At 38.1% G+C, this 17,140-nt stretch overlaps 1 protein-coding gene across 1 annotated transcript; it reads right to left on the reverse strand.

Annotated features, from left to right (window-relative positions):
- Positions 1–3,721: 3,721 nt before the first annotated feature.
- Positions 3,722–9,794, reverse strand: stc2a (stanniocalcin 2a). Its single transcript, XM_073820899.1, has 4 exons — positions 9,547–9,794; positions 7,488–7,630; positions 7,021–7,232; positions 3,722–5,396 (listed from the first exon to the last, which is right to left on the reverse strand). The coding sequence occupies exons 1-4, from the start codon at positions 9,683–9,685 to the stop codon at positions 5,039–5,041; spliced, it is 852 nt and encodes a 283-aa protein (XP_073677000.1). The 5' UTR covers positions 9,686–9,794; the 3' UTR covers positions 3,722–5,038.
- Between the last annotated feature and the right edge of the window lie 7,346 nt (positions 9,795–17,140).

The following is a 17,140-nucleotide window of genomic DNA, read 5'->3' on the forward strand; positions in this document are numbered from 1 at the left end:
AAATAAGCCTGACTTATTTGGTAAACTTGTTTTATGGAACATCCCCCAAGATGCACTGCAATATTGGCGATACTCGCATGAAAACAAAAGCATGGATTGCATGGTTAATGTACTACTGAATACGTTGTTCTGCTAATTTATGCTGTCTAAACCATGGAAAAAATGTGGTGATTCAACTCTTCTTGTTGATTTGTTATAATTTTTGGCAGTCAATAGCAGTGTTGGGGCTAACGCATTACAGGTAATGCAAGTTATGTAATATTACTTTTTCCAAGTAACTAGTTAAGTAACGCATTACTTTTTAATTGACAAGAAAATATCTGAGTTACACTCCCCCCCCCCATTTATTGATTAAAAGCTCTCCTGTCCCCATGTTGAGAGAAATTGTGAGTAAGATGTTACTTTAGTTCTAGAATGAATGTAAACGTGCATTAATTCATCTCACTCACTAAAAAACAGATACAGCATTCCTCAAAATGAATAAAAACAGTGAAATTCAACGCAAACCTGCAATAATTAAATGTTAAATAATACAAATATACTTTATGTATTCAATCCCATTTTATTAACCAATGTCTTTGCTGCAGATCTTCAATGATCCAATTCATCCATACTAATAAGCAAAAATTACTCAAGATAATCTAACATTTCTTTTCCTTTTTTTTTTTTTTATTGCTGAAGAGTTGACATTTTTTCTTCTGCGGTCTACTGTACAGATGTGAATTTACTTTTCCCTAAGCCTAAGGCTCTTGGGGTAAAAACACTTTTACATTTGCCAAAAATAGCACTTTTTATATTAAAAACAAAAGCCCTGCCCAGATTTAAAAAGTAACGCAAAAGTAACATAATGCATTACTTTCCATAAAAAGTAACTAAGTAACGTAATTAGTTACTTTTTTTAGGGAGTAACTCAATATTGTAATGCATTACTTTTAAAAGTAACTTTCCCCTACACTGGTCTATAGGTCTCCAATCCCAGGTTTCACAGACATGGCTTAAGCCTAGTCCTAGACTAAAATGTAAGTCTGAGCTGTTTCAACTGAAAGAAACTTGCACTGACTGGTTTTAAAAATATATCGGTGCCCTTTTTTGTCTCAAGATGCACTCCAGTAATGTTTTTACTTATATGTCTTAATTAAACTATGACCTAATCCTGGTTTAGGCTAAAACCTGCCTATAAAACCAGGCCCAAATGTTTTGTCCAGTCTGACCGATTAGTACAGCCCAAGACATGACAATAATTGAACATTTTTACCAGAAGTAATCAGCAAAATATGTAAGTTTTGTGGCATTGTTTATACTCAGTGCCGCCAATATGGCCGATTGATGATACATTATGAAAGCACTTGATTGCTTATACAACGCAAGTGTGTAAATATATTAGAAACAACAACTGAGTGTCTTAAAAAAAAAACTTACATGTGTGGAACTATTTCCTTCTTCCAAAATACACATCTCAAGTTAACAGTTCGAAAACAAAAACGTCTGAAAACATCACTTAAGAACTAAGAACAAATGAACATTGAGTTACTTCACTAAAAGCTTACAGAGGGTATGCACTTACGTCATTGTTTGTTTAGGTACCCAGATGTGGTGCCAGAAGATACTTGGATGTAATGCTAATTTCTGCTGAAAAAAACATGTGGAAGCTGCTAAATCATATAGAGAAGGACTTGCAAAGGGTGCAATATTTTGACAAACTAAAGTTAATATGTGGTGAAGATACACACCAGCAGTATCAATTAAAATATTAGCCTAACATTTCACCTACCTGACTGGAAATGATGAGTACAAACACAAATTGTCAAGATTCCTGCCCTGGAAATCCTGGTTCAGTTTGGCCAACCGCAAATGCCTTTTGTTCCTCAAGACAGTTTGTTTGCACTCTTCTACTTGATTTGTTATAGCTTTTGTCAGTCTATAGTACTCCAACCCCTGGTTTTACAGACAGGGCTTAAGCCTAGTCCTAGACTAAAATATAAATCTGAGCTGTTCCAACTGAAAGAAACTTGCACTGATTGATTTTAAAATATATAAGTGCCTTTGTTTTGTCTCAAGATGCACACCAGTAATGTTTTGTCTAAGGCACGTTTATAAAAATGACTTATAGCCTATGTCTTAGTTGAACTATGGCCTAATCCTGGTTTAGGCTAAGCCCCGTCTATAAAGCCAGGCCCAAATGTTTTTCCCGGTCTGACCGATTAGTACAGCCCAAAACAATAATTGATCATTTTCAGCAGCAATAATTACCAAAATATGTGAGTTTCCTTTGGTTCAGTGGCATTCTTTAGGTCCAGTGTAGCCAATATGGCCAATTGATGATGCGTCGTCAAAAACTTTGTTGTTATACAAGACAAGTGTGTAAATATATAAGAAGAAACCAGAGAGAGTCTTAAAAAAACTTGTGTAAGGATCTACTTTTTTCCACCAAAATTCACATCTCGAGTTAACAGTTCGAAAACAAAAACGTCGAAAACATCACTTAAGAACTAGTAACGAATGAACATTGAGTTACTTCACTAACTTACTTTTGACATACTTTTATGCTGTCTAAACCATGGAAAAAAAAAACATGTGGAAGCTGCTAAATCATATAGAGGACTTAGTAAGCAGGAAAGGGTGCAATATTTTGACAAACTAAAGTTAATAGGTGGTAAAGATACACACCAGCAGTATTAATTAAAATATTAGCCTAATATTTCACCTACCTGACTGGAAACGAAAAGAACAAACACAAATGTTGTCAAGATTCCTGCCCTGAAAATCCTGGTTCAGTTTGGCCGACCACAAACGCATTTTGTTTTTCAAGACAGTTTTTTGCACTCTTTGCCTTGATTTGTTATAACTTTTGACAGTCTATAGTAGTCTAAATGTTTTCCCCAGTCCAACCAATTAGTACAGCCCAAAACATGACAATAAGTGACCGTTTTCAGCAGCAACGATCAGCAAAATACTCGAGTTTCCTTCAGATCAGTGGCATTGTTTACATTCACTGCCGCCAAAAAATGGCCGACTGATGACGCTTCGTGAAAACACTCCATTACGAGAGAGATGGACTGATTACCTGCATCTGAAAAAGCATTCAATCTTCAACTCAATCCCATCTTCAGAATACATCACTTGTTTGAATGTATGATATCTTCGTCGTATATTTTGCTGGTTTCATCATTACAAGGTGTTGTTTAAAATAACGCCTTTATTTCCGTCTCTTTTAAAATAAAGGTCTTTACTGCCGATTCACTTATAACGTCTTTTGTTGCCATCTAATGGTGGAACAATATAACTAAAATCACCATCACTAAAAGTTTTTCAATACCAAATCCTACTATTAAATAACACTGTTTAATGTCATAATGGTCAATTTATGGTCAATGGTTATTGAATGGTTGGTTTGAATAGGGCAAAATTTGGCTGAGATACAACTATTTGAAAATCTGGAACCTGAGGGTGCAAAAAAACATATTGAGAAAATCACCTTTAAAGTTGTCCAAATTTAGTTCTTAGCAATGCATATTACTAATCAAAAATAAGTTTTGATATATTTACGGTAGAAACATGATCTTCACTTAATATCCAAATGATATTTGGCATAAATGAACAATCAATGTATTGTTGGCTATTTCTACAAATATGCTACTGTCCACGGATAGATGTTTCCAATTCATGACTATTCTTGTGTGATAAAATGTGTGAAAAAATGATCCACAAAGACACATTCGAGTAAGAAATGAGCTTTAGTATTTATTTCTCTAAAACAATTGGAACACATGCTATCTGTACCGATATGGAATCTATCATTCAATGTAATAGTTGTACACAGATTTTCTCATTCCTCGTAACAATCTGAAAATGTTTTCCAGGTTTGAACCCAAAGTTGATCACATTTTGCCCACGTTCATTGGAATACCTGAGAGAATTAAGATTATGATTGGTCAAAGTAACTACTGTTGCCTTTAGGCTGATGAATAGCAGAACTGTACAGGCCGTCGCTTATTCCTAAACCAACAATCAGCTCCGAACATTTTATTAACCAATCACGTGGCAAGGACCCAAAACAATTATTTTCGCAGCTATAGTAAACAATAATTCACCCATTTCAATATTATTGTCAGTGATACCCTGAGCGTCTTATGTAGACTTAACCCAGTTCCTGGGTCTAAGGCCAGCCGACTACAATTCCAGCTTTTGGCTCTGGGAGAAAACTGCTATTTTTTACTTGGAAACACCAGTGGCTGGCTGTGGACTTGGCTGGAGCACAGGCAGGCCTGCTTTCCATGAGACACCGAGCGCTGAAGTTGTTCTCAAATGCAGCATTAGAATTAAGCGATACTATCAGGGCGCTTTATAATATAACGTGGTACTGTAATACATCTGCTCGGGTTCCACAGTTCTTTTGGGGGCAAAGCCTCTACGTAATATTCTCAAGGCACAATAAGCTTGTTTCTGGACGTTTTGTTTTCCTTCTAAGAAGCACAGAGCGTCGTATATGCTAGACCTGGACTTCAATCCTGTACAGCTTGTACTTAATCAAGTATTTCGACTAACAATTACACACACAAACAAACATATCTTACATATCTACAGTCAGATGCGTAACCGGTGCAATAATTGAACTAATACGACAGCTTTGCACTATATTACATGTAGTATTACTGAGTACGGAGGCTATATTTCAGACGTGTTTATATAAATATAGATATACATAGATTTATATGTACATGTTTTATATTCAAATGTTGCATCAAGCATAAAATAATAAATAAACAAGGTGAGTGAATCTCAAGGAGGATATGATTCGCAAAATAGAGCTGCTGTATTAGAACTAAAAGAAAAGCACACTGGTCTTAATTCTACAAAATTAACAATCTGTCCTATAATCTGGAGGAGTATCAAAAAAGCTGCACCACATTTACCCTGCAAAATGTACAGTTTGGGAGTGCTGGAATGACTGTGTGGAGATGTGAGGGTGGATGGGTGAAAAGAGGAGGTCTGCTGAGTCTGTTGGGGTGTCATGGTCAATTGAGGCGCTTTTGCCGTTTCACCTCCGAATGTCGCCGATCTTCGAGTCTTCCTGCTCCGCAGGGCCTGCGTCTAAACTGGCGCGGCGCGGCCCTTGGCTCCGACTTCTCGAGTGGGAACTGAACCCGCCCTTGCCGGGCTTGTCCTTGTCTCCTTGCCGAGCGCCCTTGTGGTGCTCTCCGTCCGAATGCGAGGAAAGTGGCGGACGTCGCTCGAGGCCGCCTGGCGCTGGAGCGACGGTGATGGAGGCGCAGAAGCTCAGGCTGTCGCACAGAGCGCCCCAGTTCTGCTCACACTGCAGACGCACGCTCCGCGTAATGGCTTCCTTCACCTCCTCTCCACAGCTGAGCAAGATGTTCACCAGCTCAACGTACGGCCTAAGAAAGCGGGATGATAGCGGTCAGTCACAGAGCAAAAGCTTGCCAGCGCTGCTGCTCTACTTCAAAAAGCTGACTGAAAGGTCTCGTGTTTGTAACGCTGGTCCCCACATACGTTCATAATAGAGCAGTGCTGGAAAAGACACTGGAAGGACAGTTTATGTCACTGCACTGTGACACACGGACCTTTCATGAGACGCAGCTGCTCCTCAGACTCGACACTGTGCGCGAATAAATAAATTAACTTACTCGAATTAGCTTTACGTAGCTCCACATGTATTTTAAAATGGAAAAAAAACATCAGTTGCATGGAAACATGCAGCTAACAGGAAATAACACACTTTATTCATTCAATTTGAATGAATATTCATTATGTCATCACATTGCATTTATTTCATAAACAACCTTACTTGAAAACAGGCTTGACGTGACTACTGATTAATTGTCTGTTTGTGTTTTTTTGATCTAACCACAATTATATGAGATAATTGATCATTATTAGAAGTGATTTTTCCAAACTGTTTTGGTTCTCACTGACTTAAGTCAATGGGAATCGAAACTGTTTTGATGATTTATCTGTTCTTTAAGTGCTTAAAGAAATGCCATCAAATGCACAATATTGTGTCCTCTTTTCTGAGAAGTAAATAAAGATAGTCGAAGGTCTGCCTATAAATGAAATGAGTTCTTGTGGGTTTGGTCAGAATGCATTATATTATGTGTGACCCTGGACCACAAAAGCTCGAGTAGCACGGATTTATTTATAGCAATAGCCAAAAATACATTGTATGGGTCAAAATTAGGGATGCACGATATGTATCGGTCGATAACTTGCGCGTTTTGTCAGTAAAGCCGGTTCTGTAATCAGCGGTAAATGCCATCAGGTGCGTGATTTCACGTTGAGCCGTATATACTACACACAGCCGTTGTTTACAGACGAGCTGCGCACATTCACACTGATAATGAACATTGCTATGCTCAGCTCGTCGGTAAACAACGGCTGTGTGTAGTATATACGGCTGAACGTGAAATCACGCACCTGATGGCATTTACCGCTGATTACAGAACCGGCTTTACTGACAAAACGCGCAAGCTTTATCGACCGATTGGTATCGGTGCATCCCTAGTCAAAATTATTGATTTTTCTTCAAAAAATCATTAGGATATTAAGTTCATGTTTCTTTAAAATATATTTTGTACATTTCCTGCTGCAAATAAATCAAAACTTAAGTTGATTAGTGATATGCATTGCCAAGAACTTCATTTGGACAACTTTAAAGTTGATTTTCTCAATATTTCATTTTTTTGCACCCTCAGATTCTAGATTTTCAAATAGTTGTATTTATAATATAACATCATACATTAATGCAAAGCTCATTTATTCAGCTTTCAGATGCTGTATAAATCTCAATTTCAAAAATTTTACCCTTATGACTGGTTTTGTGGTCCAGGGTCTCATTATTAAATTTATTCCATAAATACACAGTCATGCAAGTAAAACGTAGGCATTATATTTACATTAAAATGGTTTATCTCCATTATTTGCTCAAAATTCGTGATCAGTCTATATCACAAAAACACAAGCAATACTGAAGCACACAAAACAGGAGCAGGGAAGGAAACCTACCCTTTAGGAAACAAGTCTTGGAAATGAATCATCTCCACCATGACATTGACGTTGTCTTTAGCAGCTGAGCAGAGGTTGTGTTTCATGTAGCATTCCCGCTGAAGCTGGAAGACCATCTCCTTTATGGCCAGGCATTTTCGGCTGATGCAGCTGAACTTGTGCCGTAAGCCGTGAGCCATGCACTTCAGTGCATCCTTGATGAAGGACTTGCCCTGCGAGGGTTAAAAACAGTCTCGTCAGAGTCATAAACAGCCTTTCTTTCTCTGCTGGGACTAATAGTACAACTGTTTTTGCTACAGAAGACTAGTTACAAGCTTGAAAGCCTCTGCTTCAAATCCACCTGCACCTTGTGAAACATGAGCCAGCTCAGAGGCAGTGCCAGCTGGCCGTGCCGGTTGCAGGGTCATCCTCTGGACGCGACTGAGGGACATGAACCCCGTGAGAGAATGGGGCAACCATGTGCTTACCTGCGAGTCGAACTTGCCAGCATTGTGCAGGAAGGTCATGCAGATCTCCTGAAGGCCCCGGATTTCACAGGAGTTGTTCTCGAAACACTCGAAGACACCGCAGCCCACGTCTCCTGCGCTCACGAGACAGTGCTGGATCTCCGCTGTAGAGCATAGAAAGATAAATAAGAGTTTGCAACAGATTACAACCTGATTTGGGCTGACGTCTTCCAAAACAATCTCTACAACAAGTCTGTTTTTCTATAAGAAATAAAGCCGCTTTAGAAATATACTTGGCGCATCCTTTTACACATGAATGCGGAGGCCTATTTTCCAGCTTTGTTTCTCCTGTGAAAATTGAAGAACTGTATTTAGGGGACAAATTTAGCAGAGAGCGCGCTGTGGTAATTAAGGTATGCTATTAAAGTCCATCAAACTGGGAGGCATCTTGCAGTAACTTCCTGAGATGTGGAAAAGCAAGGTTAACTGTATATAGGACAGGACGAGATTGCTTTTACCTTGCTGTGGAGATTAACAATGACTACTGAGTTTTAGAAAATAATCAGGGACATAAAGACTAGAAAACAGCATATGGAAACAAGAATATGAATCTTTCTGACTTTTATTTGGGAAACAAAAGCAATTCTGATTGATTAAACATACTAATGCACAAAGAATATTCACTTATTCAGAGAGTGAATCAATGATAAAGATATAGACATTAAGTTGTATTTTCATGACCACATTGGCCTTATATAGTTTGTTAGTTGTATCCTACATTAAATATTTTACCTAAAGGGGAAATGCACACATTTAAGGACTTTTATTTTAAAATGAACAAATCCCATGCTGTAAAAAAAATGATTAATTTATCATGGCATTTACTCTAATGCAATACAGACATTTAATACAATTTACAGTGATATTTAAACCCCATTGTGACAATAAAAAGCCAAAGCAAAGCATAAAACAGTTCATGGAAAGTATTTAGCTCTGCTACTATCACATTACAAACTGCACCACATTTTTAAAAGTTATTTCTAGGGATCTCACAACATCGACTTCAATCCTCATGCTTCTGTAAAGAGATTAAATCAAAATACAGACTTATAGTGACATTATGTGAGGCAACATGACGGTCAAACACATTAACACAGGGTCTGTCTTCACAAAAAGGAGACAGAAGATGATTTAATGAAAACAAACATACTACTTTGTTAATGCATCTGCCTGAGATGAGTGGTTATTCTAAGTAAAATAGTATATAACGGAGCAATCCTAAACATTCCAATTTAGGAATTCCAAAAATGTTAGTTTTCCTAAAGCATTTCAGCTTAACAGAAAACACTAGACAAGAGGTTTCTAAGCTCTTGCATATGAATGCCATCAAATATGAGTGTAAATGCATTGCAATAGACCTCAGCTGATGGAGGTGCCCAGGTAAAGTCAGCTGTGTGAGCGTGAATGGACGTGTGGATCGTGCGTGGAATCACACAGCACTGACACCCACTGAGCTATTCTGCTACTCTGGGCCAGTCCCGTGCAAAAGTTGTCCAATACACGGCACATACCTGATATTTCATTGTCGCAATGCACGGGATTAAACTGCCTTTCTGTCGTGAGAAAGGTTAAGTTTGATCCACCTAGTGCAACATGTAGAGCCATTGCATCACTCCACATTACAGGTTTAACTTGCTCGCCCGCACAATGCAACAAAAGTTGCGTTCGTTTATATTTGATGCTCTTTGTAATGATCACATTTGCATGGCAGTTATCTGCACTTCATAGGGAAGTGGATGTCGCACGTAAACACAAACCCACTCTGCGCTCGAAAATAAGACAGCAATGTCACCGTATACCTTTGCCTACCTTGTGCCACGCTATTAATAGTTTACGAAGATATTGGGTTTCTCTACGTGTGCTCCGTATTTACGAGATATCGTCTTCCTGCGTATTCGGAAAACGCGTGATAAGATGGTTTTGCGCTGAATCGCGTTGTGACCGCGCGGCTCACACGTGCCCGCACGCACAAGTCTCCGCTCGGGCTCCAGTCTCGAGCGCGATCCTAGCATTCTCTTACCTGTGTTCTGTAAGGAGAGACGTCCCTTCTGACTGGCCGGTTTCTCGGGGTGACCCTCGTGAACGTCCACGTTATCCGTTCCCACCACCTTCCCCAAGACGGAGAGTAGCAGCAAGGCTAGTGCGCATTTGATCAACATTTCTACACTCAGCTTGCGCGATAAATAATGGCAGGCTGTCAGCCCCGGGATCTGATCGAGATGACACAGAGAGCGTGTGAGAGTGGAGACGGGATGGATGCTGGATATATTTCCCAGAGTCCGGGTGTCAATTTGGATGAAGGAGTTAAGCAGGTGTTGTCAGTCGGGCTTCCCGACCAATCAGAAACGCAGACCACCACGTCCAAGTTTTAGGGGTGTGTCTGGCGAAAGTTGTCTCTACTTGACATAAACTAAGCTTGTAAAATGTGTAAGGGTGGGTGGGTATTTATTTACTCTACAAATGCTTATGAGGCATCAGGACAAGAGCATGCGAGTCTTCAGCCTGTGATTAGGTGTTGCTCTTAATACTGTAATTGATGCATTTTTACAGGAGCGGATATGACTCAAGTTTAAAAGGAAATGTTTATGAAATGCTGCATTTGCAATACATGAATCCTAGAAATCAAGTCATAAAGAATTTTGGAATAGGTAATACTAATGCTATTCTTTCTCTATAAACACTGCTGGATCTGTTTACAACTTTATTTTTAATATTCAATATGTGACCCTGGACCACAAAACCAGTCATAAGGGTAAGCTGAGAAGAAACTGAGATTTATGTGTCATCTGAAAGCTGAACAATATTTGGCCGAGATACAACTATGAAAATCTGGAATCTGAGTGTGCAAACAAATCAAAATACTGAGAAAATTTGCATTTAAAGTTGTCCAAATTAAGCAAGGCATATTACATGAATACTAAAAAGTAAGTTTTGATATATTTATGAGAGGAAATGTCTTAATGGAACATGATCTTTACTTAACATCCTTATGATTTTTGATATAAAAGAAAACTTGATCATTTTGACCCATACAGTGTGTTTTTGGCTATTGCTACAAATATACCCGTTATACTTAAGAGTTTTGTGGTCCTGTTTTTTTGGTTTTATGGTATTTCTAGTCAAAAATTAAGTTTTGATATACTACGGTAGGAAATTTACAAAATATCTTCATGGATCATAATCTTTACTTAACATCCTCATAATTTTTGATATAAAAGAAAAATCAATCATTTTGATCCATTTTTGGCTATTGCTACAAATATACCCGTGCTATTTACGATATGAGCATTAAAGAGATCATCTTTAATCTTTATAAAAACATACCATGTAAAGCATAAACATAAGACAAACGCTCAGGGATCTGAAGTATGAAGAAGAAGTATAAAGGCTTTCATGATTCCCAAAACTCGTCTAAATATAAAAATATGACAGAACATTGACGGGGAATAGCACATTCTGTTCTGCTCACTGCTGGTGTATTGGTGACCCAGCAGATGCACATGAAAAAAGCATAATGATAATGTGAGTTTTAACTTTGCAGTTTTTGAAAACTCACCAGAGCTAATTATACAGTCCCGCTGTCAAAATGTGCTCCGCACAGTGCAGAAAACGGGACAAATTTGCTAATGGATGGCAGGGATTGCATCATTCAAACCACCCCCTCTAGGCAGCTGCTATATACAGACAAAGCAACACAAAAGGCATATAGACATGCGTGTACATCTGACTCTGACACACACATCTATTGGCACATTAGGGCGTTGTTGTTATTAAACTTCATTTTACATTGATGGCAATGAATTCGTACAAGAGGTCCGTGCACCAAATCAATCCCATAACTGCGGTTCAATCACCCATTTTCTAATTATGAAATTTTGAGAATTGCACAGAACACATCTATCTTGATTTACTCTTTGGTGACTTTGGTTTATGACAATACTCTAATGGGATCCAATTCAAGCATGCAAGTCTATTGCAAATGAGAGATATGCCTCAAATGGGTTGCAGGCCATCATCATGGATGTGGGACTACTAAGAAACTGTCAGTATGGCAAGCCATGTTAACACTCACAGAATCACACTCAAGATTTTATTTTACTAATATGTTATTTTTAAATAGTTGTACGTAATTCAGTAGTGACTTAAATATATTTCAATTTCACTATAACTATTTATTAGATACAACAGTTAAGCTTAAGCACTTAATTTTTCAGCGATCTCGTCAATTTGATACTATTTGAACTGAATTGAGCTGGACGATGGCATAAATGAATCAATGATGAACAAACTTTAACTGAAAATTGATATATATTCCAGATATTCAAATAGTTGTCCTATCCTAACAAACCGTACATCAATGGAAAGCTTATTTATTCAGCTTATTTATTCAGATGTATAAATCTCAATTTTAAAAAATGTACCCTTATGACTGGTTTTGTGGTCCAGGGTCATATTTTAAACAGGTTTATTTCACTTTATATGTTATGTTATGATGTGTTGATTTGATTGTTATTTATTGGTAATACTAATAGCATACTAACATTTTTCTAGAAATGATCCCCTTAATAGGAAATCATATTTTTATGACGCTAGTAAGTAACATTTCTTATCTCAAAAGTTACACTTGCTTTTCGCTTATTATATGTAATTACTAGTGGAACAGCTACACAATATTTCACTTCCAATTAATTACTATTGTAATTTAAATTTTAATACCAACAACTGAAATGCACACTAGTTTTTATAAATAGGTGCATTAATTACTACTATCAGGATAGTGACTAGTAGCAACACTTAAAAAAAAGGGCACACAAATAGAGCACAATGTTAATATTATTTATTTTTTTACAGGTGTTTATGTAAGGAATAATGCGTTGCTATTGCAGAAAAAATCCTGACAAGCTTATCAGCTGTTGTATAAGACTGAAGGACTTTATTTTGCGATAACAAACCGCTGCATATACAGTCGTGGCCAAAAGTTTTGAGAATTACATAAATATTGGAAATTGGAAAAGTTGCTGCTTAAGTGTTTATAATAGCAATTTGCATATACTCCAGAATGTTATGAAGAGTGATCAGATGAATTGCATAGTCCTCCTTTGCCATGAAAATTAACTTTATCCCGAAAAAAACTTTCCACTGCATTGTTAAGAAGGCTTCAGGGCGGCCAAGAAAGTCCAGCAAGTGCCAGGATCATCTCCTAAAGAGGATTCAGCTGCGGGATCCACCAGTGCCACCAGTGCAGAGCTTGGTGGACTCAGGAATGGCAGCAGGCAGGTGTGAGTGCATCTGAACACACAGTGAGGCCAAGACTTTTGGAAGATGGCCTGGTGTCAAGAAGGGCAGTAAAGAAACCACTTCTCTCCAAAAAAAAAAAACATCAGGGACAGATTGATCTTCTGCAAAAAGTATGGCGAATGGACTGCTGAGGACTGGGGCGAAGTCATATTCTCCGATGAAGCCTCTTTCCGATTGTTTGGGGCATCTGGAAAAAGGCTTGTCCAGAGAAGAAAAGATGAGCGCTACCATCAGTCCTGTGTCATGCCAACAGTAAAGCATCCTGAGACCATTCATGTGTGGGGTTGCTTCTCATCCAAGGGAGTGGGCTCACTCACAATTTTGCCCAAAAACACAGCCATGAATAAAGAATGGTACCAAAACACCCTCCAACAGCAACTTCTTCCAACAATCCAACAACAGTTTGGTGAAAAACAATGCATTTTCCAGCACGATGGAGCACCGTGCCATAAGGCAAAAGTGATAACTAAGTGGCTTGGGACCAAAACGTTGACATTTTGGGTCCATGGCCTGGAAACTCCCCAGATCTTAAAACTTGTGGTCAATCCTCAAGAGGCGGGTGGACAAACAAAAACCCACTAATTCTGACAAACTCCAAGAAGTGATTATGAAAGAATGGGTTGCTATCAGTCAGGATTTGGCCCAGAAGTTGATTGAGAGCATGCCCAGTCGAATTGCAGAGGTCCTGAAAAAGAAGGGCCAACACTGCAAATACTGACTCTTTGCATAAATGTCATGTAATTGTTGATAAAAGCCTTTGAAATGTATAAAGTGCTTGTAATTATATTTCAGTACATCACAGAAACAACTGAAACAAAGATCTTAAAGCAGTTTAGCAGCAAACTTTGTGAAAACTAATGTGTCATTCTCAAAACTTTTGGCCACGACTGTACATTATCCCATTGATTATACGGCTGCTTTCCACAAAAGTAAATAATTAGACATAAACCATTAATCTGAGTTAAAATATTTAAACACAATGCATCTGTGAAGAAAGCAGTTGCTAGTAGTTCAAACTAGACAGACATTTAAGGGATACGGTGCACAACATTTCACCACTTAATTATGGTGATAAAAGATATTGATTTAAAATGAAAATGTTTCAAAATTTTACCAGTTTGTTAGTTATCTTATAATCAATTACAGTGTTCAAAACAGTCATAGTGATACCAGCATTGAATAATTAAACAATTGTACTTGAATTGAGTTTTAATATTTTATTAGCCAACCATACGCAAAGCTTCCACAAGAAAAAAAAGTTCTTTGAATCGTGTAATAAACTGGAGTTAATCTCCATAAAAATACTGGATTATTTTTTTTTTTTTACATTTAAAGGGATAATTCATCCAAAAATGAAAATTTGATGTTTATCTGTTTACCCCCAGGGCATCCAAAATGTAGGTGACTTGCGCAGGTCTCCTGAGCACGAGCTCAGCATCCGGCACGTTACATGGGTACGCGCTCTGGCAGTACCGCCGCTCCCTATACACAGAGTACGCAGTCTGCGTAGGGCACCAACTCCCGGGGGGCACCATCCCAGCTGCTCAAAAAAAAAATCGTTTTTATATATTATAATAATAAATTAATATTAATAATATACATACACAAATAAACCAAAATATAAAAATATAAATGTATATATTGCATTTTACGGTGAACGCAGACTAGGCTAGTAAGCACACGTGATGACGCGCAGCATCTGTGCCACGACGCGCCCCCTCACCTCTGTTTACGGCTGCCTATTTGGCCAAAAATGATAATAATAATTGATGAAAATATGCCTGGTCCTGGAAAGAGACATCAACAGTCCGGCGTCGAGAAACGAAAGAAAAAAAAAAAAGCTCAAGATGAAGCCCGTGCATCACTTTCAGGTACTTTCATAATCCTGAGAAACTTTATATTATTCTGTCGACGTTAATAATGTGTTTTAATGTCAGTAATAATTTCACGACTAACGCATCTTTCTTAATATGAATACAGGCAGATCTAAGTAAACAAAATGACTTAAAATGCATTATATTAAAACAATTATGGTAATTATGATTATTGATTAATAATGACCATATAGTGTAATTAAATAACAGTGTTAAAATACATAATCTAATACAAAATTAACAGTTTACATTACAATTTTAATAGAAATGCCTGAAAAGGGCACCAAAGGCCTGGTAAATGCAGTTGTTACACTTACATGATGATCGAATTCCTTGTTTAATATTGACCAAACATTTAATTAAAATATCCACATAATCTTTCCTATCATTTCCTCAACAAAAATATGTGGACATCATAATCCTTGTCTGCTTTATTGTCAAATAGCAAAGGCTTTATCATATGAACAGCTCATTTACGACTTTGCCTCAAGAAAAAGCAGAAGTGTGCCTTTGTAAATTTTGAACTTTGGAAAGCTCCAGCAGATGACAGTGTTGATTTTATTTCAGTTTATTATTGTTTATTTTATTAAGATTTCACATTTTTAAATGTTTTATTTAAAGTGTAATTTTAGTTTGTATTTTTTGCTGTAGAGCTGCAATTGTAATTTATAAATTATACAATTTATTTATGTATTTACTATTTACTTTTATTTGAATAAAGTTCTGTTTTGGCCCCTATAGTAGGTGTTTTTTTTATTATTTTATTTTTACTTCTGTAATATTTGGGGGAGGGGGCACAAAAGTAAATTTCTGCTTAGGGCACCCATTTGGCCAGCAGCGGCCCTGCGCTCTGGCGTAATATACGCAAACGGCGAAAGGGAAAATCGGTGAACAGTCAACAGTCCGGGAGTGAGTTCGCGCAAGCAAACGTAATCTTTTAACTTTAAATCGGTTTGAACAATCCGGATAAGCGTAAGTAATTATCATTTTGAATAGCCGCTATACCCACAATCTCTGTGCACTGTGTAAACAATGAGTGTCATACACATGCGACAGATCGCTTCCGGAGTTTGCGTATACTACGCCAGAGCGCGTACACATGTAATGTGCCGGATGCTGAGCTCGCGCTCAGAAGAGATGGACATTGCTGTGTATCAAATACTGTTCAGTTTCACACAAAAAACGATCATTTTGTGTCTTAGGACATCAATGTATCATCACGAGCCGCAGGGTGTAATTTGTATTTGTATGTGCATGTTTTTTTTTTACTTTTAAAGGTTTGGTGCCCATCCACTGCCATTATATGCCTAACAGACTGCAACAGTTTAAGTTAAAAATCTTTGTTTGTGTTCTCCTAAAGAAACATCTTGGATGCCCTGGGGGTAAGCACATAAACATCAAATTTAAATTTTGGGGTGAACTATCCCTTTAAGGAATAGCCTAGATATCAATTTTCTAATGAATTAGTTACTTAGCTCATTCATAGGCACTAATAACCTAAAATTATGTTCGCTCGTTTTATAACGATAAATGTTACAGCGGCTTGCCATACTGAGAATTGAGAATTTCATGTGCGGCCACCCGTAGGCGAAAAATAGATGAACAGCGTTGAAGCTGCAGACAAATATTTGGTCAACACACTCTCGCGCTGAGAGGAGAATAAAACATGGTTAGAGTGTCAAAGCTTTTTATAGTCTATTAAGAACTTCAATAGCTATTGGCAGGATTATTCAGAACAGAAAGCCTATAAATTAAAATCTGGTATTTGAGTTCTCTAAGCTTTGCTTTCCAGGAAATGAAAGAACGAATGCCTCTGCTCTGTGGCTTCAAGGGATGCACAACGTGCCCGTATACTCCGCGAAACGGGGGGATATATGGCATTTTGGCGAGACTCCGCATGTTGTTTTACCTTTTTGGTGCGGTGGTTTAGGTTGCGCCTACCTCACAGCATAGACTGAATCGGGGTCTGTAAGAACGCCAGTCCATGATGCGCGCACACCCTCGATATCCACCAATCAGCGCGCGTTCACAGACCGCAACCTCGTAATGACGCGTGTCACCACAGACGACTGGAGCGCCGAAAAGAGTACTGATGGTTTACCCGTATATTTTGTACTTCTGAGATGCCCAAAAGCGTGTCTCAAAGAAAGAGAGAGAGAGAGAGAGAGAGAGAGAGCGCGCACCGCGGCAGCCCGAAATGTGCTATTACCGAACGAAAAGATAGCCTATATTTATTTTAATGCAGTTTCAACGTGATGTCCACATCATAATTTAAAAGAAGAGGTGCAGTCATCTGGCATTATCAGATGCTTCTCAATAATTAAAGGCAATCACATCCGCATAAACGCGGATGAAGCAGACCAAAACCATGCATAAAATACATAAACATCTCTCAGGAGGGTCTTTAATCATGCTGTAATTTATGTCTTGCGTTCAGTCACT

The sequence above is a fragment of the Garra rufa genome, chromosome 16, assembly GCF_049309525.1.
Source record: "Garra rufa chromosome 16, GarRuf1.0, whole genome shotgun sequence".
Classification (NCBI taxonomy): Eukaryota; Metazoa; Chordata; class Actinopteri; order Cypriniformes; family Cyprinidae; genus Garra; species Garra rufa.

Bases quoted from the DNA above. Each gene is read 5' to 3' on its own strand.
- stc2a (XM_073820899.1), bottom strand. From the start codon at position 9,685: ATGTTGATCAAATGCGCACTAGCCTTGCTGCTACTCTCCGTCTTGGGG. The intron at 7,631-9,546 runs GTAAGAGAATGC...TATGCTCTACAG, and splicing joins TCTCTCCTTACAGAACACAG to CGGAGATCCAGCACTGTCTC. The intron at 7,233-7,487 runs GTAAGCACATGG...TAACCCTCGCAG, and splicing joins CTGGCAAGTTCGACTCGCAG to GGCAAGTCCTTCATCAAGGA.